At 40.8% G+C, this 24505-nt stretch overlaps 1 protein-coding gene across 1 annotated transcript; it reads right to left on the bottom strand.

The window, feature by feature from the left end:
- Window positions 1-1023: 1023 nt before the first annotated feature.
- TPMT (thiopurine S-methyltransferase) lies at window positions 1024-24403 on the bottom strand. The gene is made up of 9 exons (XM_082848934.1): window positions 24373-24403; window positions 19101-19284; window positions 17984-18076; window positions 13953-14085; window positions 10540-10592; window positions 9809-9883; window positions 5572-5657; window positions 2238-2282; window positions 1024-1807 (listed from the first exon to the last, which is right to left on the bottom strand). Exons 2-9 carry the CDS (start codon window positions 19238-19240, stop codon window positions 1695-1697), a joined length of 738 nt encoding a protein of 245 aa, XP_082705060.1. The 5' UTR covers window positions 19241-19284; window positions 24373-24403; the 3' UTR covers window positions 1024-1694.
- Between the last annotated feature and the right edge of the window lie 102 nt (window positions 24404-24505).

The following is a 24505-nucleotide window of genomic DNA, read 5'->3' as shown; positions in this document are numbered from 1 at the left end:
TGTGGAGGCAAAGGATTTGAAGAATACATCTTGGGGTCAGTGGCTGACTCCTGTGCAAAGGATCACGCGGCAGAGGGGGGGAAATGGAGACCCAGCTCAGGGTGGTTACAGCAGAGAGGAGGGGGCGGAGGGCGACAGGCTGAGGAGTCTGGGGGAGGGAGTTAGTGCTTATGCACATGGACTGCTGGTTTTGCAAGTGTGGGAAGACATGCCACATACATGCAGTTGAGAAGGAATCCCAGAACGAGTCCAATGACACAGTTACATCTCAGATTGTACCTGACAATAACGAGAGAAAGATGTAACACAGTTACATCTCAGATTGTACCTGACAATGACGAGAGAAAGGAAGAGAGCAAGCCACATAGAAGTATCTCAGTCCGGGAGGAGAGGTGCAACCTTTGAACAGAGAAGGAGCAGACTGTAGGCGCTTTAGCATGGGCTTGTGAGCTCACAGGAGCAAAAGCTTGCTACCGTTACGAACCTGAATCCCTCCCGGGTTGGTGGGCTTTGAGTTTCAGGCAGCCTCCGGGCACCTCCTTAACAGGCAGATCTCCATCACCTGTGTGGTTCCTTGGACCCAACCTGGGTTCTGGTCTCCAGCTTTGCTCTCCCCCAAGGGCACCTGGTCTTCCAGCACCCACTCTGACCACCTATCTAATTTCACAACTCATGCCCCACGTGCTTGGCTTCAGGGGTGAGGGATTTGGTGCGGAGGGGAAAGTGGTGCAGGCTTGAAGGTTCTGAGCACACACAGAAAAATGAGCTGGAGGTGTATGGCTGAAAGTGAGAAGCTGGAGATTTCAAAGTTTCTGAAATTTTCATAAACACACAATGAAATAATTTTTATAATACACACCATCCCATTAACACGAGCTAAACAATCTAAATCATTTAAATATTAGGTAGTGCAGTAAGAAAGGAATGTCTGATTTATCAAAATGTGATTTTTAATGAAAAACTTAAAAGTTTTGAATCTAAACTTTCATAATGAACAGACATGAATCCAGCCCTAAGTACACTGCACTTCGTAAGACTATCATTTAAACAAGATTAAATTACGAGAAACAAAAAACTTCCAAACACAGAAAACAACTTTTAAAAATAATTTCTTTTTACAGTTTGGGAAAAATATTTTTTCCATATAGATTGGTTAATTTCATTAATTTAAAAGTTTATTTCTTCATTCTGTCATATATAAAATTATATAAGGAGAAAAAATGTGAAAAGGAGTGCTAGGATTGAGTACAATATGAGGGTTTACAGTAAAAATTAATGTTTATGTAATGTCTTAGACCATTATCTTTTACCTTGGACCCCATTAAAGTGTTACATTTACTCAATGGTTTTAAATTTCATAAAGAATGCCAATGTTTCTGTCTATTATATTTAAGTTATATGCATTATATTTTTCTTTTATTCTTTAATTATATAAGTAATACATGCTGATTGTAAAAAATTCTTGCAATCTGTAAGTAAGACACACAGGTATAATCTTTCGCCCCCCAATCAGTCTCTTTTCCAAAGTACATGTTTTTTTTCCTAAAAGGTTATAAGCATTTTTGAGCAAAGATCTGTGATGTGATTTGTAAAGAATTTTTTTCCAAAAGTCACCTATTATATTTTCATGCCTTAGCACAATTTTCAATTGCTCAAAAACATGTTGATATTACTTGCTTCTATTTACGTCTCATTTACTTTTCTATAAATAGATATAACTTTTCAATAATGTAGTCAATTCCCCAACTTTTATGTCCTTCTTCAAAAGCATCAACATTTTCCAGACAATGAATATTGCACACTGAACCTGAAACAAAAAGAAAGTGTGACAAGTTAAAACTTTATGAAGAATGCAACCAGTTCTAAAAACATATCAGATGATTTTTAAAAGAGTGTGTACTGAAGATCTTTTCTTTCTTTTTAATGAACATGGGGAAATAAATATTAAGGGTAAGTTTTCTGCACTCTGAATTGTTATTGTCACTTATAACTCCTAAGAGCTAAAATAAACATACCATCTCTCTAGAAGAATTCAGATGTCTTTAACATAAGCATACCATTTAGCTAAAAAGTCCTATTACAGAGATGGGTTCCTTTTTTGGATATAATAGTCTCCAATTAACTGGCTTCTGACTTTTAAATTTTATATACTTCTAGATATTAATAGTTTGCTAATAGCTCAAAACAGTTAACTGTTGACTTTATTTCAAAAGTTATAGCACGTGTCTGTAACTTACCAAACAATGTTTTAATTTCAGCATCTGGAACGTAAAATGGTGGACCTAAGTAAAAGAGAAACATGGTGAAGAATAAATTCTAATAGATCTAATTGTAAAGAGAAATAAATTCTCAGGGCCCACTTCTCAGCTTATTTCCAATGACCTTGGTATACACATTCCATACATAACTCAATTATCCAAATAGGTGAGGATGTGACAGGTTCTTCTGCTGCTTCTTTTGCACATCTGATACCAAAGACTGGCTTACTGAGGGGACTGGTAATGTTAGATGCCTATCTCCAGCTTACATGAGATGGCTGAGTCAGCTGGAACTTGGGAACAGGAAAATCAGAGTGGAGTTCATGAACAAATTTCCTTGGGGCTTCCTGCTTCCAGGGTAGAGATTTTCTACCACTCCTGCACTTACCCTCAACCTACAAACTCTGCCCACTTTTCTGTGGGCCATTTATTTTAGAAGAAATAGCTTCTGCCCCTTCCTAGAAGGGAATTCCTAGCCTCCACCCCAGACAAGGCCTGTTCTATCTTCTTCCTACAGGCCCTTCCTTAGGCCTACTGTTCAGGAAGGGAACTTACATCACTTTCACAGAGCTGACATCTGTTTCCCTTATTTTCTATTTCCATCTGATTGTCCCAGACTTAATTATGGACACTAGGTCTCATCTTTTAATGAGTTTTTAAGATCTGACTTATTCAAACAGAAAAAAATAATACTAACACAGATATTTATAAAACAAAGCACTTTTTTAAAAAGGCTTAATTAAAAATCAAATAGGGTATTTTTACAAATTAAAAGTGTATGTACTTCGTTTTCACTTCTTCCTGAAAAGCCATGACTTAAAGATCAGGCTTTGCAACAAAAAGAATAAAATACCTAGGAATAAACCTACGTAAGGAGACAAAAGAACTGTATGCAGAAAACTATAAGACACTGATGAAAGAAATTAAAGATGATACAAATAGATGGAGAGATATACCATGTTCTTTGATTGGAAGAATCAACATTGTGAAAATGACTCTACTACCCAAAGCAATCTACATATTCAATGCAATCCCTATCAAACTACCGCTGGCATTTTTCACAGAACTAGAACAAACAATTTCACAATTTGTATGGAAACACAAAAGACCCCAAATAGCCAAAACAATCTTGAGGAAGAAAAACGGAGCTGGAGGAATCAGGCTCCCTGAGTTCAGACTATACTACAAACCTACAGTAATCAAGACAATATGGTACTGGCACAAAAACAGAAATATAGATCAATGGAACAGGATAGAAAGCCCAGAGATAAACCCAGGCACATATGGTCACATTAATTTTGATAAAGGAGGCAAGAATATACAATGGAGAAAAGACAGCCTCTTCAATAAGTGGTGCGGGGAAAACTGGACAGCTACATGTAAAAGAAAGAAATTAGAACACTCCCTAACACCATACACAAGAATAAACTCAAAATGGATTAAAGACCTAAATGTAAGGCCAAACACTATAAAATTCTTAGAGGAAAACATAGGCAGAACACTCTATGACATAAATCACAGCAAGATCCTTTTTGACCCACCTCCTAGAGAAATGGAAATAAAAACAAAAATCAACAAATGGGACCTAATGAAACTTAAAAGCTTTTGCACAGGAAAGGAAACCATAAACAAGATGAAAAGACAACCCTCAGAATGGGAGAAAATATTTGCAAATGAAGCAACTGACAAAGGATTAATCTCCAAAATTTACAAGCAGCTCAGGCAGCTCAATATCAAAAAAAAAAACAACCCAATCCAACAGTGGGCAGAAGACCTAAGTAGACATTTCTCCAAAGAAGATATACAGATTGCCAACAAACACATGAAATAATTCTCCACATCATTAATCATTAGAGAAATGCAAATCAAAACCACAATGAGGGGCTTCCCTGGTGGCGCAGTGGTTGAGAGTCTGCCTGCCGATGTAGGGGACACGGGTTTGTGCCCCAGTCCGGGAAGATCCCACATGCCGCAGAGCGGCATGGGCCCGTGAGCCATGGCCGCTGAGCCTGCACGTCTGGAGCCTGTGCTCCGCAACAGGAGAGGCCACAATAGTGAGGCCCACGTACAGCAAAAAAAAAAAACCACAATGAGATATCATCTCACACCAGTCAGAATGAATGGCCATCATCAAAAAATCTACAAACAATAAATGCTGGAGAGGGTGTGGAGAAAAGGGAACCCTCTTGCACTGTTGGTGGGAATGTAAATTGATACAGCCACTATGGAGAACAGTATGGAGGTTCCTGATAAAACTAAAAATAGAACTACCATACGACCCAGCAATCCTACTACTGGGCATATACCCTGAGAAAACCATAATTCAAAAAGAGTCATGTACCACAATATTCATTGCAGCTCTATTTACAATACCAGGACATGGAAGCAACCTAAGTGTCCATCGACAGATGAATGGATAAAGAAGATGTGGCACATATATACAATGGAATATTACTCAGCCATAAAAAGGAACAAAATTGAGTTATTTGTAGTGAGATGGATGGACCTAGAGACTGTCATACAGAGTGAAGTAAGTCAGAAAGAGAAAAACAAATACCGTGTGCTAACACATATATATGGAATCTAAAAAAAAATGGTTCTGAAGAACCTAGGGGCAGGACAGGAATAAAGACGCAGACATAGAGAATGGACTTGAGGCCACAGCAAGGGGGAAGGGTAAGCTGGGACAAGGTGAGAGAGTGGCATGGACACATATACACTACCAAATGTAAAATAGATAGCTAGTGGGAAGCAACCGCATAGCACAGGGAGATCAGCTCAGTGCTTTGTGTCCACCTAGAGGGGTGAGATAGGGAGGGTGGGAGGGAGACGCAAGAGGGAGGAGATATGGGGATATATGTATATGTATAGCTGATTCACTTTGTTATAAAGCAGAAACTAACACGCCATTGTAAGGCAATTATACTCCAATAAAGATGTTAAAAGAAAAAAGGTCAGGCTTTAATGTTCAAACACATTTAAATGAATCCAGAAGAAAACATCCCTTCTACACGTTCAAAACAAATACAGTTATATTTTAAATGCAATAAATTATAAAGTTCCAGAAATTAAAAACAGCAATAGTTTAGAGATTTTCCTGCACACCCCTACCTCCCCACATCCACGTCTCACCCCATCCTCCTATGAGGATGTATTTGTAGGCGTCAGCCCAATACATCCCATCCCCACCACCATGGATGACACAGACTGCGTGTATATCAGCAGTATGCCTCACAGGAGAAAATAATGCTCTCCAAGTCATAGAATCAAATCACGAAACAAGGCAACTGGAAAAAAGAACAAGAAACTTTACCTGCATGTTTAGTTGGATCGTAAGAAAAAACAGACAAGAGGTACTGAAACCCAGTTCTTGTTAGGGACAACATTATATCTGCATAGCTGAAAAGAACATTGAAAAGCATGTGTTACATTTCTTTACAAAGAACGAGAGGCAGGGAGGGAAGCCAGCTTTTCCTTTCATCTCTATTACTGAGTTTAACTCTCCTGAAAAATCACATGAAGTAGATTCTCATTCTAAAAAGCTATAAATGGGCTCAGCAAATGACGTTACCTGCCTAAGCTGGGAAATAGCGAAGGATGGGGATCCAAAGGAGGCCTGGCTCTGGAGCCCATCAGACTAGAAGATGTCAAATTAAGCAGAACAGAGGCTCCTTCCAACGTGCTGTGGTCCCCGGAGGCCCATCAGCTTTGAACGTATATTTCCCGAAGCACTGCCAGCTTTGGGGCAGTGGTTCCTAGACCAGGCTGGTATCAAGATTACCTGGGCACCTGCTGGAAGAAGAGATGCTCGAGCTTCATTCATCCCAAGACTGAGTCAGTAGGTTTGCTGTGGGGCCTGGGATGCTGCAGCTTAATAAATATCCTGGATGACGGGGTCATCTTTTGGAGTAGGTGTCCTGAGGAGCAGGTGATGCCACTTCCCAGCCATGTCTGATGGGTTCAGAGTGGGGACCTGCCCTAACAGGGCCCAACAGCAGACAGACCAGGAGCCAGACCTGGATCTGGTACAGAATGACAAGTTGGACCAATCAGATGACTCCACTGGGAAACTGAGTTAAGAGATCCAAAGAGGAGCTGCTAGTTCGCTGTGGTCATTGGACCAAACGCTGGAGTTTCTGTGCTGGGTGGAGGCTGGAGCAGAGGAAGCTGAGTGCTGAGGCAGGAGGGCAGCGGAGGCATGCACAGGGAGGTAAGAGGCCATGAGAAACAGACAGACAGACAGAGGTGGACGAGCTGCACAGCTCTGAGTGAGGAGCCTTGGCTCTTTCCACGGGGCCTGGCTGTGCTGCCATCCCTGTCCGGAGCCCTGGGAGAAATCAGGGAGGCTGTCCTGCATGGGGGTTAGGAGTACGGACTCTGCAAGGTCCCCGAGCTCAAAGTCCAGCCCCTCCACTTACGGGCTATGTAAGCTTGACAAAGTCTTAACCCCTCTGTGCCTCAGTTTTCTCATCTGTAAAATGGGGATAAAACTAGTAACCAACTCACAGGTGGTTGTGAGAATTCAATGAGTGCACACACATAAAGTGCTTAGAACACTGCCTGGTACGTGGTAAATGCCCGGGTCAGTAGCTTATTCCGTTAGCATCCTCAACATACACTCCCTTAAAACTTGAGCTGGCTTGAGCTGGTCACTCTTCCTTGCAAGTGAAAGAATCAGACCTAAGCAAACTTCTGAGCAGAAACCTTTACTTTTTAACTTTAGATTCTTCTTCTTAAGAAAGGAGGGACTTGCTGTCCCCATGAAGTGATCGGTCAGACAGGTTTGGCAGGGTTTCAGAGGACTCACAGGCATCCTTCCTCTTGGAATGCGGACTTTCTCTGTCAACCAGCCTCAAAAATTCAGAAAAATGAGAGGTATGATTGACGGTAGGCAAGAAACCTGAGAGTCACAGCAGAAACCACATCCGTTCTTGCCCATGTGTAATCTCAGCAGGACTGGGAAAAAGCAGTAAGTACTGTAAATGCTAAGATAAAGTCATTTATCTTCCTAATGGCTCAAAATAAGCAGTTATTCCGGAAACAAAGGCCAAGGCATTCTTGGGGCTGTGACAAGACACACACACACACACACACACACACACACACACACACACACACACACACACACACACACACACACACACACACCTGGAAGGGGAGGAAAGAGAAGAGGGGGACCAGGAAGACAGAGTCTGTGACCAAACTAGAACTAGATTCTCCAAGAGCTCTGGAGGGGCCTCATGACTCTTTCTTACCGTGAACTAAACAGTACAGAGGCCACTTAGATGGCCTTTATTTCTAGGAGAGAGGAGGCAATGGTGGCTGGTGGGAAACAGTGTATTTTCCTTGCTTTGAGTCAGGTTTGTTTTCACTCATTTACTCAACAAATATTTATTAAGCTCCTACTATGTGCTATATTTATTATTATGCCAGATGATATCATTATCTATAAAAATTAAGCCAGATGGTGGAGAAATAACTGAACACAAGGTGCACGGTCTGTAGAGTGAGCTTTGTGATTTCCGGTTTGCTCCCCACTGCCTTGGGGATCCGAGTGACGCAACCAAAGCCTGCAGAGAGACTAACCTCGAGGAAGAGGGTAGACAACCTTAGGAAGCGGGGAACACCTACGATCTTAGAGACTCAGCAGAACTGAGTTTAGTGTATAAATGTGGTGTTTTATGGAGACGCAGAAGTCACAGGTGGTACTTTTGAGTTGATGACGGACACTGATGTCACAGGGAAATGCCGAGCAGACACTGGATATGGGATGTGGGTATTTAGGAGAAAGAACGGAGCTGGAAATACAGAAACAACAAGGGCCAATACCATGCGCGACTTGTTCGGTTATTTCCCCAACATCATGTGTATTTAGACACAGTAGGAACTTAATGTGTATTTGTTGAATACCAGAACGAAAGTAATAGGAGAACTGAAGCAATCTTTGAAGGAGCAAGTACAGGAGAGAGGACAGCACAGCCGTGCTGAGGATGGTCCCTCCGGGAATGATGACTTCTAGGCATGTGAGGAAGGTGAGGGTCCCAGAGAAGAGAGAAAGGAGGAAGGTGTCAGAAAGAAAAGGGAAAAAGGGGTGTGACTTATCACCAGAGGAAAATATATATTAAGAGGATGTGGAACTTCCCTGGTGATGCAGTGGTTAAGAATCCGCCTGCCAATGCAGGGGACATGGGTTCGAGCCCTGGTCCGGGAAGATCCCACATGCCACGGAGCAACTAAGCCCGCGCACCACAACTACTGAGCCTGAGCTCTAGAGCCCGTGCACCATAACAAGAGAAGCCACTGCAAGGAGAAGCCCGCGCACCACCACAAAGAGTAGCCCCTGCTCGCCACAACTAGAGAAAGCCCTTGTGCAGCAACGAAGACCCAGTGCAGCCAAAAATAAATAAAATTAAATCTTTAAAAAAAAAAAAAAAAGAGGATGTGGCAATGTCTAATTAAAATAAGATTAGGTTTGGCAACAAGCCTTACTCACCAAACAATTCTTTTTTTTTTTTGGCCCGCGTGCAGCATGCGGGATCCTAGTTCCCCAACCAGGTATTGAAGCCCCTGCACCCCCTGCCATGGAAGCTCGGAGTCTTAACCACTGGACTGCCAGGGAAGTCCCAAACAATTCATTTTTAAAAAGAGAAATTTCATTTTGCTGATATGTTGAGTCTGCCTCCATACAACGAAGTAATTCAGTATTTATGTGTTACACCCAAGTAAGGCTGTGAATGATATTTGGGTTGGAAAGTACACAGGAGGGGTCACATTTTACTCAGTATACTTTCGCATATTTTAATTTTATTTTCTAATAAGACCAGGTACAAAAGAATGGTCACCCAAAATATCTAGACCAAAAGCTCTAATACAATAGCAGCTAATATTTAAGCAGTCATTTAGGGTCAACACGGCACTTGTTACACGTGTTATTTCTTTCCATTCCCACAACAACCGTGTGAGGGGGCCTAGTCATGGGCGTGACTTTTAAGCCAAAGTCCTTGGGTTTTAATCTCAATTCTGTCACGTACTTGCTGCCACACTTTGGACAAGTAACTTAACCTCTTTGATCTTAGTTTCCTCATCTGTAAAATGGGAATAATGATAGCATAATAAAAAAGGGTTGCTTGGTGGATAAATTGTGTTGTTTCACATAAGGTATTTTAAGAAAGCCTGGCACATGGCAAGGAGTGAACAAGTATTACCTGGTACTCTCAGTGGAGGTGGTGAGGGTGGTATTAGTAGGAAAATTAACAGTTTTGCAGAGGAGTAAACTAAAGTGTAGAGAAGTTGAATTCTTTGACCAGGGCAATACAGCTTAGAAGTGACAGAGCCACAAGCCTTGCACCCATGTTCCCGTGGCCAAATCCTATACTTTTTAGACCAAGATGCTATTGGATATAGGTCTTCTAATTCCAAATACAATAAGCTATTTCAAACTAGCAGAAGTCTAGTAATCTTCTGGAAACCAGAAAAAGTACAATATAGCAAATTAAGGAGGCTAAAAAAGGGGGAAAAAACAACATAATTAAAGGAGCCAAATCACTAACCGTTTGCGATCACCTGGATTAATAGCGACTAATGCTCCTCTATCCCAAATTCTGTCAAATTTGCCAATATTTGCTCTACCAGAAAGAAAAAGATAAAAAAATTTATGTAAGAAAAATAAAATCTTTAACAACACAGTGTTCCCCATGGCACATGTCAGAACCTCACCAGCTGTTAAGGAACTGGGATCTCACATCTGCTTTTCCTCAGAGTCTCTAGGGATATGCTGGTGTGTGTGTGTGTGTGTGTGTGTGTGTGTGTGTATGTAGCTGTCCATCTCCTCCTAGATCTAGGAGCTGGTGGCAGCAGCTTGGACTTGGGGCCACAAAGGAGGAACAAGGGACAGTTTGAGACAACTCTCCTCCCAGCCCCTGGAACAGGTATCAGGGACTTTTAGGAGATGAGCTCTCACCTCCGTCCACACCCTGAAATGCATTTCTGTTACAGACACAGGTGTGAAGTGGAAGACACTTTCTTGCTCTCCCCTCCTTTTCCCTACCTTCCTAGGGTCCTAATAATTTTTCCAGAGCCTAGCAGCTACCCAAGGGCAAAGATATCAAGTGTGCAGACATACAGGCTGCAGTTAAAAATAACTGCAGAACAGAGACTCAAATCAGTGCTTCATGGGTGCTACGCAAGGGAATGGGAGTGATAAAAAGACCCTCAGCCCACCCCAGCATTGCCTAGCAAACACTCGAGGTTTTAAAAGTGCAGAGGTAGACATCAGTCCTACCTGGGAAGATCAAAAAGACTGCAACAGTACAATGAGATGTTCCCTGAAGAACTCTGCAATGAAAAAGTCAAGAAAAAAAAATTCTACTTAATTAGGAGGTACTTGAATGGTCAAGGGAAAAAAAAGAGGGGCAAAGCAGCACATGAGTGGTAGAGAAAGAATGTGTAATTAAACATAAAGAACATAATTTCACGTCAAACAATTTTTTTAGACATCTTACTTTAAATTTTTATTTTTGGGGGACTTCCCTGGTGGTCCAGTGGCTAAGACTCCACGCTCCCAGAGCAGGGGGCCTGGGTTCAATCCCTGGTCAGGGAACTAGATCCCACATGCCGCAACTAAGAGTTCATGTGCTGCAACTAAAGATCCTGCATGCCGCAACTAAGACCCAACGCAGCCAAATAAATAAATAACATATTTTTTAAAAACACTAATCTATAAAAAATATAAATTTTTTTTTAAATTTTGAAATAAATATGGACCATGCTGCAGAGAATTTATAGAATAAAGAAAAACCCTGCATGCCACCCTCTGAACACAGTGATTTTAATCATTTGGTGAATTCCTCTCTATCTTTCCCCCCTCACTTCCTGCACCTTGCAACCTATGCACATATTTTTTTAACTGAAAATAAAATACAATTTTACTGAAAATAATTTTTAATGGGACTTTTTAAAATTAAAAACCTATATAGGGTTCTTTTGGATCAACCCAAAAAGGAAAATCAGATTGGTTAATCCTGAAGATCAGTTAACTGTTACTCATTTTGGGGCTTGTTGTATTTTAGCAATGTTTACTTTAGCAAAATCCTAATATTTTGACCCCCTAATGACAAGTATACACATCAATCAATTACCAGGCAGACTGAGAGAGAAAGGACAGACATTTTAAAAGTTACTCATGAAGGGCTTCCCTGGTGGAGCAGTGGTTGAGAGTCCGCCTGCCGATGCAGGGGACACGGGTTCGTGCCCCGGTCTGGGAAGATCCCACATGCCGCAGAGCGGCTGGGCCCGTGAGCCATGGCCACTGAGCCTGCGCGTCCGGAGCCTGTGCTCCGCAACGGGAGAGGCCACAACAGTGAGAGGCCCGCGTACCGCAAAAAAAAAAAAAAAAAAAAGTTACTCCTGAAAAGTGCAGTTGTATTGACTCCCCAGTGTCCTCTCTTTCATTCACTGCCTGATGAGCATTTATTTCCTGAGCACCTTGTAGACAGGACTAGCCCAAGTTCTAGATACTGCAGTGAATTTGACAGTCTCTGACCCCAGTGAGGACAGCCTGGTGGAGCAGAGAGGTGCGGGAACAAAGAACCATCACGGTACAGAATGGGCTGTACTGTTCTGGTTGTGTGCCCAGGACTGTGGGAACAGAGCAGACAGAGCAGGGAACTCACTGCCCGAGCACCAGGAAAGGCGGAACAAAAGGTGGCGGAAGAACTGGCTGGATGCATCTGCTGACATCACGGGTGTGGGAGGTGAGAAGTCTGAGAGGTGGGGGGAGGAGCAGGGTAGGAGATGTACTTCAGGATGTGAAAATGTTGGATTTTATTCTGAAATAAGGTGCAACAGAGGTGGGCGGGTCTTTGAAGACCAGTCTGGAAGCACAGTGGGGGGTCAGCCCTGAGAGGAAGGGGTCTGGAGGCAGGGAAACAGCCCGTGAATCTTAACCTTGGCTGCAGACTGGAATCCCCCAGGAGCTTTAAATAGACCTGATGCCAGGCCCCATCTCTAGAGGTTCTGACTGAATTAGCTGGAGGCAAGGCCTTGGCACTAGGAATTTTAAAAGATCCACAGATAATTTCAAATGTGCCACCAGGGCTGAGAACCACTTCCTCCAAGGAGTCTGGAAGAGGACTAGCCTCTCCGGACTGAGCAAACAGCAATTCTTAGCTGATCTCAGAATGGAGTGGGAGGAAGCTGTAAAATAAAGTCCTATCAAGTTTCCTAGTGACCTGAGCAATTAATTTCAATATTTAGAAAAGAGAGTGCTTTGCGAGAGACCGAATGTACAGACGGATGGTGGCCAGACCACATCTGGTAAGAGCTCGGACCCATAACCTCTGCACCAACTAGCCAGGGAAGCCTAACCACAGCCTTGCAGGACGTGGTCAATGACTGCCAGCCTCCCTAATTTTTACGCCTCCCCTCCACCCCTACGCCTCTCTTCTAGCTCAAAATCAAATACGCTTCCCAAACCAATCACAAGGGATGCCGCTTCTAGTTAGCCAACAGCGCCAGAAGTCTTTGCATTTTTCTCTAGAAAGCTCTCCTACCCCCCTGCCAAGCTTTGAGCCTCTGACAAATTCAATTGGCGACTCCCTCTGAATTGACAGCCTCTGCTTGTTCTCATTTGGGTGGTCTCTGTTTATTTCCACATTATTACCCCAAGCTAGAGAAGCAGTTCCACTGGATCATTCTGGTCACAGGAGGAGGACAACTCCCAAATCTATCATTTCCAGCCCAAATGCTTGGTGCACGCTTCAGAGACGTTTGCCAGTTATCCCTTCATCATGCCACAGGTCTTTTAAACTCACCTCCAGAACAAAACTCATTTTCTCTGCTCTTCAACTTGCTTCTCCTTTATTCTCTGCTATCCAACCAGTCATCTGAGCTGGAAATGTGAACTCACCACCCCCTGGATTCCCACTCAATTAATCACTAAATCCTCCCAGTTTGACACCCTAAACATCATTTTAATCTATCTGTTCCTCTAAGTGCCCCATCGCTCTCCTGGTGCAGCCCTTCAGGATCTCTTTCCTGGACCACTGCTCACAACCTCCTATCTGGTCTCTTTGCCAGAAGGCTACTGCCCTTCAAGCTCACTTCCCTTGAGGCCACAAGGGTGGTCGGTCACAAAAGAAAAGCTGGCTGTGTCACGTTCAGGTACCAGCTTTACAGGACATCTGGACTGGATGACCTGACTCTCTGCCTGTCCTAGCCCTATCTGTCACCACACTTCAGGAAGCTCCCCCAGGCTGGGTTAGGAAACATTCCTCTCTGTTCCCTTAATACCCCGTGTCATTACACTTCGCTCCATGTATGACAAACAGCCTCCTCTGTTTCTCTTCTCTCCTAAGCTAAGCGATTCTTTAGGGCAGGGACTGTGTTTTCATCTCTTCAGTGTCTTATGCAGGGTGTGGCACAAGACAGGTGCTCAGAAACACCTGTTTATAAATTAAAAATCAAACAAACCCAAACCAAAATCACGACAAATAAGCTTCGACCTTGGCTTTTATATATATTTGTTCACACCTAGCTACTGTCTATCTTTTTATGCTCCTTACACTATAATATCCAGGTGAATCTGGTGATAAAGTGGGGTCATCTGACACTTGTATAGTATCCTCACTTACTCATGCTGAGAAAAACCTTCTTCTGGGGGTATGGAAATAACTATTTACCAAAATCAAAACACACCTTGAATACTTTGGCTCCAGGAATTTCCATAATTTGTTCTTCTGAGTAAGAAAGATTCTGCTCCGTAAAAAATTCCCGTATCCCAAGTTCACTGATTTCCACACCAATTACACTGTGTCCTCGGTCTGCAAACCTGCATAAAATCATATAATTACACTTAAATTTTTATTTCAAATACAGTACTAAGTAAAAGGATATGTACCAATAAGCATACATTTTCCTTAATTTTAAGGGATTTATTTGAATTCAGACTCACAACGTTTCACAGAACATGTAGATACACAGAAAGTGGATCTATATATTCTCAAACCTTATGCTATGTGGAATTCTGAAAAAATGATTTATATGACCTTAGGAAAAATTTAACAGTTTGGAAAATTATACCTTAACATGTTGATTTACTACAAATGGATTTGACTGGAAGAGTTTCTGATTTAAAAGCATCCTATGAATTAGATATGCTTTTCAAGTTCTCTAAATCAGCTCTGTCCATTAAAACTTTCAGTGATGATGGAAAAATCTATACCTGTGTTGTCCAATCCAGCAGCCACTAACCACATAGGCTATTGAGCCCTTGAGACGTGGCTCGTGTGACTTAGTTTAAACAGCCACATGGGGCTGGTAGATACCGTACTGGAGCACTCGGCTCTAGAACATTATCATTCATTTCTATAATAATCTTATAATTTCCACTTACACTAAACCCTATCCAAAAATTTATTTGATTACCATATGCAAAAGCTTACCAGTATTTTTCTGGTAAGGTTTATAATTACAGAATTCAGTCTTGGGATCTTAGACTTCAAAGAAAACAGCACTAGTGGCACAAATACCCAGGTACAGTATTGATTTTATGTTACATTAAATAAACACATAAGTCAGTTATGCAACATATGCTTTTTTTTTTTTTTTTTTTTGCGGTACGCGGGCCTCTCACTGCCGTGGCGTCTCCCATTGCGGAGCACAGGCTCCGGACGCGCAGGCTCAGTGGCCATGGCTCACGGGCCCAGCCGCTCTGCGGCATGTGGGATCTTCCCGGACCGGGGCACGAACCCGTGTCTCCTGCATCGGCAGGTGGACTCTCAACCACTGCTCCACCAGGGAAGCCCAACATATGCATTTTTAAAAATCACACACCATGCAAAATCATGCAGTAAAAATCATGAGGCTTATGGGGAAAATGGGGGTTGGAGTACACATTAAACAACTTTGTCCTAATGGAGTATATTCAGCCATAAACAATCTTGCCATTTATGACAACATGGATGGACTCTGAGGGCATTATGCTAAGTGAAATGAGTCAGACACAGACAAAGAGCTTATAATCTCACTTATATGTGGAATCAAAAGAAAACAAAAACCAGAAACAAGCTCATAGATACAGAGACCAGATTGGTAGTTGCCAGAGGCTGGGGGTGAGCAATGGGTGAAATGGGTGAAGGAAGTCAAAAGGTACAAATTTTCAGTTATAAAATAAATAAGTCATGGGGATGTAATGTACAACATGGTAACTATAGTTAGTAGCATTGTACTGCATATTTGAAAGTTGCTAAGAGAGTAGATTTTAAAAGTTCTTATCACACACAACACTATGTAGTTCTGTAACTATGTATTGATTAACTAGATTTATTAGGTCATCATTTCGCAATATATGTACATACAAATATCAAATCATTATATTGTACACCTAAAACTAACATAATGTTGTATGTCAATTATACCTTAATTTTTAAAAAGTTTTTTTTTTTTAAGAAAAAGCTGCTGCACATTTGCCATAACTCATCTCTGTGAATCAGGATTTTCTCAATAATATGTAATTAAACAGTATTTAGAAATAAAATGGATTACATAGTACTTAAGAAGAAAAAACTTAGTGCCACATTAAAAAGAAAAAAGACAAGAACCTAATAGACATGGTGGCACAGTTTTACATGTTAAATGGTTACAAAATATATAAATACTACAACATGGCACTCTACCTTGAGAGAGACCTGAAGTTTACTTGTAGACTTGTAGGCGTTGGAAGGGCTGCAGCTTTCAAGTTATTGTAAAGTAACGGAAGGGGGATTATTGGCAGCCGTGGAAAGTTCCAACAGTGGCTGTGGATGGGAGCAAGTGGCTCACAGCACACCGAGGTGAACTGAGGTATCGGGGAGATAGTTGAGGTTTGTGCATGGTGCACTTCATCTATTTGTACACGGTTTAGTAGAGCTGGGTGTTTCACCTCATGTTTCTTGCAGACAAAATTACACATAAGCAGATGTGAAATTCAAACCATGCTCAAATTGTTCCTTAATGTATTAGTGGAGTTAGAATGCAATTAGCATTTTCAAAACAATTGAATAATAGCAGAGCTGATGGTACCTATTCCCTACACAAGAGGACACACTTTCAAAAATGTGGTCAGAACATGAACTGTTTATAGTTCTAAAACATACATATTAATAACTTGTCTTTCACATTTCCTGGGAAATTTGTAAGTTAACATACATGGAATATTTTTTTTTATTCTCCATACATTTTTTGAAGTTATAAAATATAAACAAAAAAGTTACCCAAACCAGCTGCATGGATTTTTACTTCTACTCAACATATGGAAAAATGAACCATAGCCTACTATAGACTGGCATAGGCTGGATTCTACTGGAATATATTGTCCTAAAAGAAACCCAAAACCTAAGGAAATGTCTTCAACATTTTATGTTAATGCTTTTGGGCTTCAGCTCATAGTTTATCTATTCACATCTGATATCTGTATAGACCTTAATATACAAATTTGTTACCTAAGTGAAAAATCCTCTAATATAATAACTTTTATACAATTACAGTAGCTTAGTTCTGGCATTTTTATTACAAAGGACTTTAGATCCTAAATCTTCAACAATCGCATTTAATTGGCTGTTTCATAATACCATTTTCTAACCTTGTATCAAAGCCTCTGCTAGAACTAGATTGTTATCACTTATGACACAGCAAAAAGACAATCTGCTCATAGAGTTAATGTTTTTCTTGCAGGTAGTTTGCAAAGTAATTCTTTCTTCTGCTCCAGTGAGTTGGTTAGGATATAATGTTCTCAATTTCGTGGCCACCCAAGAATCTTAAGCCACAGCAGCCACTCACAAATGCTCTCAGCTACAAGTTGAGGGAGCAGGGGGCTGGCTGCAAAAATGCCACCATCCCCGCTCAGAAATCCACTCCCAATGCACACATGTTCTGTAGTTTGCCCACCTGTATTTATGTAGGGCAGAGAGCATTTTTAAGTTACTATATTTTTCATTTACTAATCATTTTCATATATTTTATTTTTCTTTCCTGCTTGACGATCAAAGTTCTCAACGTTCAAGTTTATACAAGCTTATGTCTTGGCATGTACGATAGCCTCCGTACATTATCATTACAACAAATTCTGTATAGGAAACGATTGCCAGGTTTGTGACTTTAGGGTAACCCATAGTGACAGTGGCTTGTGAATTAAAATGAATCCTCACAAGAGAGAATTACTCACAAGAAATACTTTCTTTATCACTGGTTTTATTAGCAATGATTCATGAAAACAAAACCTCCTATGTGCTCGTAGAGGGACGGGAGAGTTGAGCTGAACTGTGGACTATACACGGTTTTGCCAAAAAGCTGTAAGTCATTTTGAGCTTTTCTGTCCACCTCTATTTAAAATACCTAAAATTAACTTAGTTACATTCCAAAACCACCTACAAAAACTAAACCACCACAAAGATGAAGGAAATTTAAGAGGGAAGGCTGGTCCCATCCTTTGCCTCCCCCACCACTTTGGTTGTAGACTAATTCTTTTGCTTAGAAACTCAATACAGAAAGACTAGTTCTCCCCTCTGTTTCTGCACTGTCTTCCTGTTTGAGAGTATTACCTCTATGAACCCATCAGTATTAGTCTACTAAAAAATATAGAATCCCTGTGCATTTCCTGAGAATGGAATTTTTAAAACTTACATCCTATTATTCACCCAAAGTGTTTATCATCAAGACAAGAAAGTACGTTCATGCTTATCTGCTCATACCATTTCATCTCAACTGCTTTTCCACAAAGAGGAAAAAATACCCTCAGTTCTTTCGCGCCTTTAAGAAAAGTATCCAAATGCTTCTTTAATAGCCTGGGGAGAAAAAAAAAATTGTTTGTTTTAATTAGCCCAAGACACAGAGGAAAGGACTACAATTTTACAATGCTAAGTACATTTCATGTATTACCTCACTTAATATTTCCCAACAACTTTATGAAGTAGGTAACATTATTCATTAAAATCTCCAGTTTATACATGAAGAAACAGGAAGGTTAAGCAACTTGCTCAGTCAGGTAACTGGCAAGCAGTTAATGTGACTCAAACCTGGGGCTTTCCTGATTAGTAATTAAACATAAAAAATTAATTTTTCCTTGTTTGATATGTTTTGAAAATGTATACGTGTGTGTGTGTGTCTTCTAAGGCCAGCTACATGACAGAGATAACTCATACAATGGTTCTAGGATGATACCCCAACTATTACTTAGTGTGCAAATGTAATAATAATAATGATGTCCCCTGGGCAGTCAGGGTGGCTGCCTGGAAGAAGGAACATCTGTCACGACCACTTTACTCAGCACTGACCCATCTTTATTGCTGCTGCTTCAAAGCCCACTACTACTACTACTATTACATTGCTTAGCATTCAGCTCACTGATTAATTTCTCTCAACTTCTCTTCTTCTACCATATAGATAATACTTTAACATTTGAACACATGCTATTGGAAAGCAAAGTCAGAACACCACCACTTTTCAGCATAAAGAGATGCCAGCATTAATATAACCTGAGCATCTGCATATGTATAAACATGTATGCCCAACAAATAAATATTATAGGGGATTAAAAAAAGACATATTTCATAAATCTAAGATGTCATCAACTGTAAGTCACACCATTACTTACACTCCATGAGAAGAAATATCACTGCCAATTCACTTTGACATGCCACAGATGCATCCTGATTTCAGAGATGCTCCAATGTGAAAATCTAAAAATGTGCATCTTAAAATCAAATAATAGATATCTATATTATTATTTCTATTTGCAAAGTCAGTTTCTGATAGAGCATTTCTGTTACAGACCAACATTTGATATAAAGAAACGTAAACATTTCTTACTGATGTCCTCGTTCTTGGTGAAATGCAATTTTGTGATTCACCCACTTCTCTTGCCATTCTTCCAGAGTTAGCACTCGGTTTTTCTGTACCTCAGTGTTGGGGTACTCTTCAGCATCAAGTACTGCTCTTGTATTAGCCATGGCTTTGTAGATAGCTTTGACTCGGAAACAAATGTCTCCAATGCCTAAGTGGAAAATGTTTGCAAGGTTGTCACTTAAGTGCATTTCAATTCTATTGATGAATGAAGAAAAAACCTATTATTCTCAGCAGTACGGCTTTTATTTTATTTTTTAATTAATTAATTTATTTATTTTTGGCTGTGTTTGTTCTTCGTTGCTGTGCGCGGGCTTTCTCTAGTTGCAGCGAGCGGGGGCTACTCTTCGCTGCGGTGCACGGGCTTCTCACTGCAGTGGCTTCTCTTGTTGCGGAGCACGGGCTCTAGGCGCGCGGGCTTCAGTAGTTGTGGCTCGCGGGCCCTAGAGCGCAGGCTCAGTAGTTGTGGTACATGCGCTTAGTTGCTCCGCGGCATGTGGGATCTTCCAGATCAGGGCTTGAACCTGTGTCCCCTGCATTGGCAGGCGGATTCTTAACCACTGTACCACCAGGGAAGTTCCAGCAGTATGGCTTATTTAAAAATATTTCAATATTCACAGAAAAGCTATACAAAAAATTACTTTTCAGTGAATCTGATGGTAGAGGCATATCTCATAATACACATTAGGAAAGATCTTTAAATAAATCGAATTACATCTTAGAGTAAAAGAATTTAAGTTTTAAAAAAAGAGACAGGGCAAAAAAAAAACCAGGCATTATAACTTTTGTAAGCTTAGAATCTTTCCTAGCATCTCACTCTTCAATTTTTAAAATTTCCTTTAATGTTTACTTCTTATTTTTTTAATCAATGTTATAATGCACACAATTCAGAGTTCAACAGAGCTATGAAAGCAGCAGTCCCCATTTCCAATGAGACAAACATCTTTAACTCTTTTAGCTGAATCTTGAAATATAACTCAAAATATAACTCAAATAGCATGCTTATTTTGTATCTTCTTAATTTTTTATTTCTAGGAAGCATCTAGAAAAGATAAGCATTTAGTCCTCTTTCAACTTTCCAACACACACACACCACCTTCTCATTTTTCCTATCCTTTCCATATAGATATAGCATATTCGTGATTAAACATTTCAAGTTCACATTATTAGGACTAGGTAAATACTATTCACAGGTAAACCATATAGAATTCTATGATTACTTTTCCCTTCCTGTACAACTTTTTATTCTGTAGTTAATAACTATCTGGCTTTTTCATTTATAAAATTTCCATATATTTATTACTAATTCAACTCTAAGTTCTCCCAATCTCCTGTCAATACACTCTCAATCTCTTCGCTTATCAGATATCCTATCAACGTCATCTCAGAGAATAGCCTTCTGACCTGGATGCTGTCTTCTCCTGGCACACAGCTAGCCTTCTGCGATCTTTATCTACCACCATCCTGGAGGCTTCCTTCTTATCTTTTGATGAATCTCCTGTTTCCTCTATTGGCTATTTTCCTTTTCTTTGGTTACCACCCTTATATTGGTAAAATACAACCTTCGGCAGCTTTCTGAGAAAGAGTGCATGGGAGAAAAGGCTTTTGGCAATTTTGCATGTAGAAAATGTCTCCACACTATTTATTCCCCATCCTCGATATATAGTTTTGCTGGGTAAGAATTCTTAGTCAGAAAACATTTTCTCTCACAATTCTGAAGAAATCATTCCCTTGTCATCTAGCTTGTAGCGTTACTGCTTAAATTCAAAGAACTTTGGATCTTGATATTTTCCATGTGGCCAATATTTTTCTCTCTCTCAAAGCTTTTCTTTGCCCCTTAGTTTTTGCAATTTCGTAATTCTATGCCTTATCCTGGGTCTGCTTTCATCCATCTGGCTGACTTCTTTTAATCTGGAAGCTCATATCCTTCAATTATGGAAAAATTCTTGAATTATTCAGATGATGATTTTGGTCCTTTTTTTCTATTTCTCTTTCTAGGACCCCTTTTTACGGTTGTAGAAGCTCTTGACCCAATGCTCTAAATTTCTCATATTTTTTTCTTTTTCCAACTCGTCATCGTTTTGTCCTATTTTCTGACAGCCCACCTTATTTTTATCTTTCTACCTTGCTATTTAGTTTTTCTTTTCTGCTCTCAAGTCTTTAATTCTCAAGAGCTCCTTTTTGTTTCTGATGTTCTCTTTTCATTTTATTTTGTTGTTACTTCATGTATAGAATGTATATAATATTTTCTCTTATTTACCTGCATGGTCTGTTACTGAGTCATTTTTTTCTGTTGGTTTTGTTTTCTATCTTTCAAACTAGTGACTGTCCTCAAATTCCTAGCAATTCTTATTATCTACTCACATTTAAGAGTAAATACCAAAAAGCTGATTATAAGTTTAAGTTTGTGGATGGGGCTTATAGACTGTAAGCTTCTCTGTAGGATAATATGAATAGATATTATTTGGAAACTTAGATGTCATTATCTTTATTCTCTTTGGACTCATCAGACTTTCCATAGATGGACTTCCCAATTCCCGTTGAAAGTTTGAGTCCTTGGGACTATGGTTCTATACTCACACGAGAAAAGGATAAAAGTGGGAAAGGGCCCCAGCATTCAGTTTGCCTGTGTTCAATTAATCCCCATATTTTCAGTATGGTACTCCCACCCCCAACTGTGAACTGTATCTTCCCAGTCCAAAGACTGTACCCTCTCCAGGGAATAAACCCCCCAAAGTCTGCTGGTGTGGTGAAGAAGAGATACTTGGTTGCAGGGAATTGGGAAAGGGATCTGAGGACTTAGCCTTTTTAGGAACCAGAATTTCAAGCAATCCTCCTAATTTCAACCATACCCTTCCATCTCCCTTAGGTACCTGGTGCCGCTAATTCCTGAGCATTGGGGGATTCTATAATGCAAATAGGATTGCTCATTGGCTTTCCCCATCGCTGGTTTAGAATTTAGCTTTCTTCAGTCTGCAAAATCCTTTATCACTCGTCCATCTGCTTTCTAGTTTCAAATTTTTATTGCTTTTATCTTTTCTTCTGTCTTCCCTTTATGTCTTTAAAAATCCTACTGTTGTTTTGGTGGAGTTTCAGGAGGAAGCAAAAGTAGATGTACAGATTCAATATCCCGTCTCTACCCTACAAGTTTGCATTTTCAAATAATTTTCTTATAGCTTTTTTTTTTGGTATGGGAAAATGCACACAAAGGCGTTGACCTAACGAAAAACACACAACATAAGAGTTGTGAGTTTCAATTTTATTCGGGGACCTTATTGACGATGATAGCCTGGGAGACAGCTTTCAGATACCTCTGAGGAACTGCTCCAAATATATATGTTCCACATGTATAAGATTTTTTTTTTTTGACTAGGAAAAACATGTAGTCTAGCATACATTTTGGTAAAAGATTACTTTTTGTTTTGTTTTGTTGTTGTTGTTGTTGTTTTGTGGGTTTTTTTGCGGTACGCGGGCCTCTCACTGTTGTGGCCTCTCCCGTTGCGGAGCACAGGCTCCGGACGCGCAGGCTCAGCGGCCATGGCTCACTGGCCCAGCCGCTCCGCGGCATGTGGGATCTTCCCGGACCGGGGCACGAACCCGCGTCCCCTGCATCGGCAGGCGGACTCTCAACCACTGCGCCACCAGGGAAGCCCAAAAGATTACTTTTAATCACAAAGAACAGATACCTCAAGTTAATGATTTTAGTGATTTCTATGTACAAGAAGATGCAAGAATCTGGGGCCATTGAAATTCTCCCTGAGGCATGCTATCTAGGGGCCATTTATACAAAACCCAGAATGCCTCACCCTTATTTTCCCTCCTGAAGTCCTAAATCGCCTGGGGTACATCACCCTCTGCAGGGGGTTGTGTTTTAACCCTTAGTATAACTGGTTGATGAGCAACATTCTTTGTTCCTTTTTTTCCCCCCTTTTACAAAGCGAACTGAGAAAAAAGGACATGTGAACATAACTGCAAATCTACCTGAAGGTATGAGGAAAATGTCTGTCCTTTCAACGTGAAATTTGTCATGTGAGGATGATACAACACAATAGTTGTAACATATCCTTTGAGTCATTAGTGAAACTAATTTAGTTTGGATTACACTAGCAGGCTATTCTTGGTGGAGTTAATTTAATGATTCATCCATGAATCATTATTCATGGAAAAGCAGTTATTCAAGGAAAAGTTCCCTTTATGGCAAAACTTGGCTTCAGTGTGCTTAGGATTTAAGGAGAAGGCACCTCTCTTGGAATTGGGAACACAAATTCACTTCCCAGCAAACTTTTGTTAACAAATGGCTTTTGCAGGGCCCTGATGATGTCAAGAGGTGATGCTCAGGGTTTTCTGAGAGGTCAGAGGGAAGTATCTGATGTATTGGGTACAGAAAAGCAAAAGAAAGTTGCAGTTTTCCCATTTCCACATTCAGTCAGAAACTTTGGAACCTGAACTTGAGCTTTCATAAACAGTTCTCTACTTAAAACAAAAGGGAAGCATAATTTTATCACTAAGCCAGGGCAGCCTGGAATTGTTCAACTCTACCCCTCTTACACAAACTTGAAATATAACTTAACATCATGAATATAACTTAATCACTTCTTAGGTGTTCTCATAGCTTCTCAACCTGTACTTAACTTGTCCACATCCTTTTCTGGGGAAATAAAAAGTTTCTTTCTACAAGCAAGATAAAAGTGCAAAATTATAAGAATCAGGAAAGGCAAATTTCACAATCATTCTTACCCATACACAGAAATAGCAGATGTGCTAGTTTGGTCGCCCAAGTTCTCCTTGGGTGGACTCCCAAGACTGGTTTCCTCCTCACCTTTTCAAAAAGCATGTTTCTGATTTATTTTAAAATTTTGGTAAATTGAAGAATAACTTCCCTAAAGTGCACAAATTTTAAGAGTATGGCTCAGTGAATTTTTATACATGCATACAACCTATGCAATTACCATGGAGCAAGACAATATTTACAGCACCCCAGTTCCCCTCACTGTCCCGGCAAGTACTTCTCTTTTCTTAAAATCAACAATACCCGACAATGCTTTGGGGTCACTTTAACCATGGACTCAGAAAGATCATTCACTACCTGATCTCGTTATTCCCCGTTCCCACTCGGCCCCCTGAGCCCATTTCAGGGTGCGGATGGCTGGGACGCCCCGTTCCGGAATCCGATCACACACTCACACCTAGCAAACGTCCCATTGGTCATCGCACCCTCTCTGCACCCGGCGGAGCCTACCTTGTGCGCTGTCCGTCGCCCGCTGCTGGTTCTGGCGCTGCCGCGGGCCTCACCGGCTGAGTCCCTTAAGCCCCAGGCTCAGCCCTGCTATTGGACCCGCCCCCGGACCCGCCCCTCCCGTGGCGCACAGACC

The sequence above is a fragment of the Leucopleurus acutus genome (genome assembly GCF_964270905.1).
Source record: "Leucopleurus acutus genome assembly, chromosome: 10".
NCBI classification, from domain to species: domain Eukaryota; kingdom Metazoa; phylum Chordata; class Mammalia; order Artiodactyla; family Delphinidae; genus Leucopleurus; species Leucopleurus acutus.
Note: the sequence above shows the minus strand (reverse complement) of the source record. Positions and strands in the feature narration are given on the sequence as shown.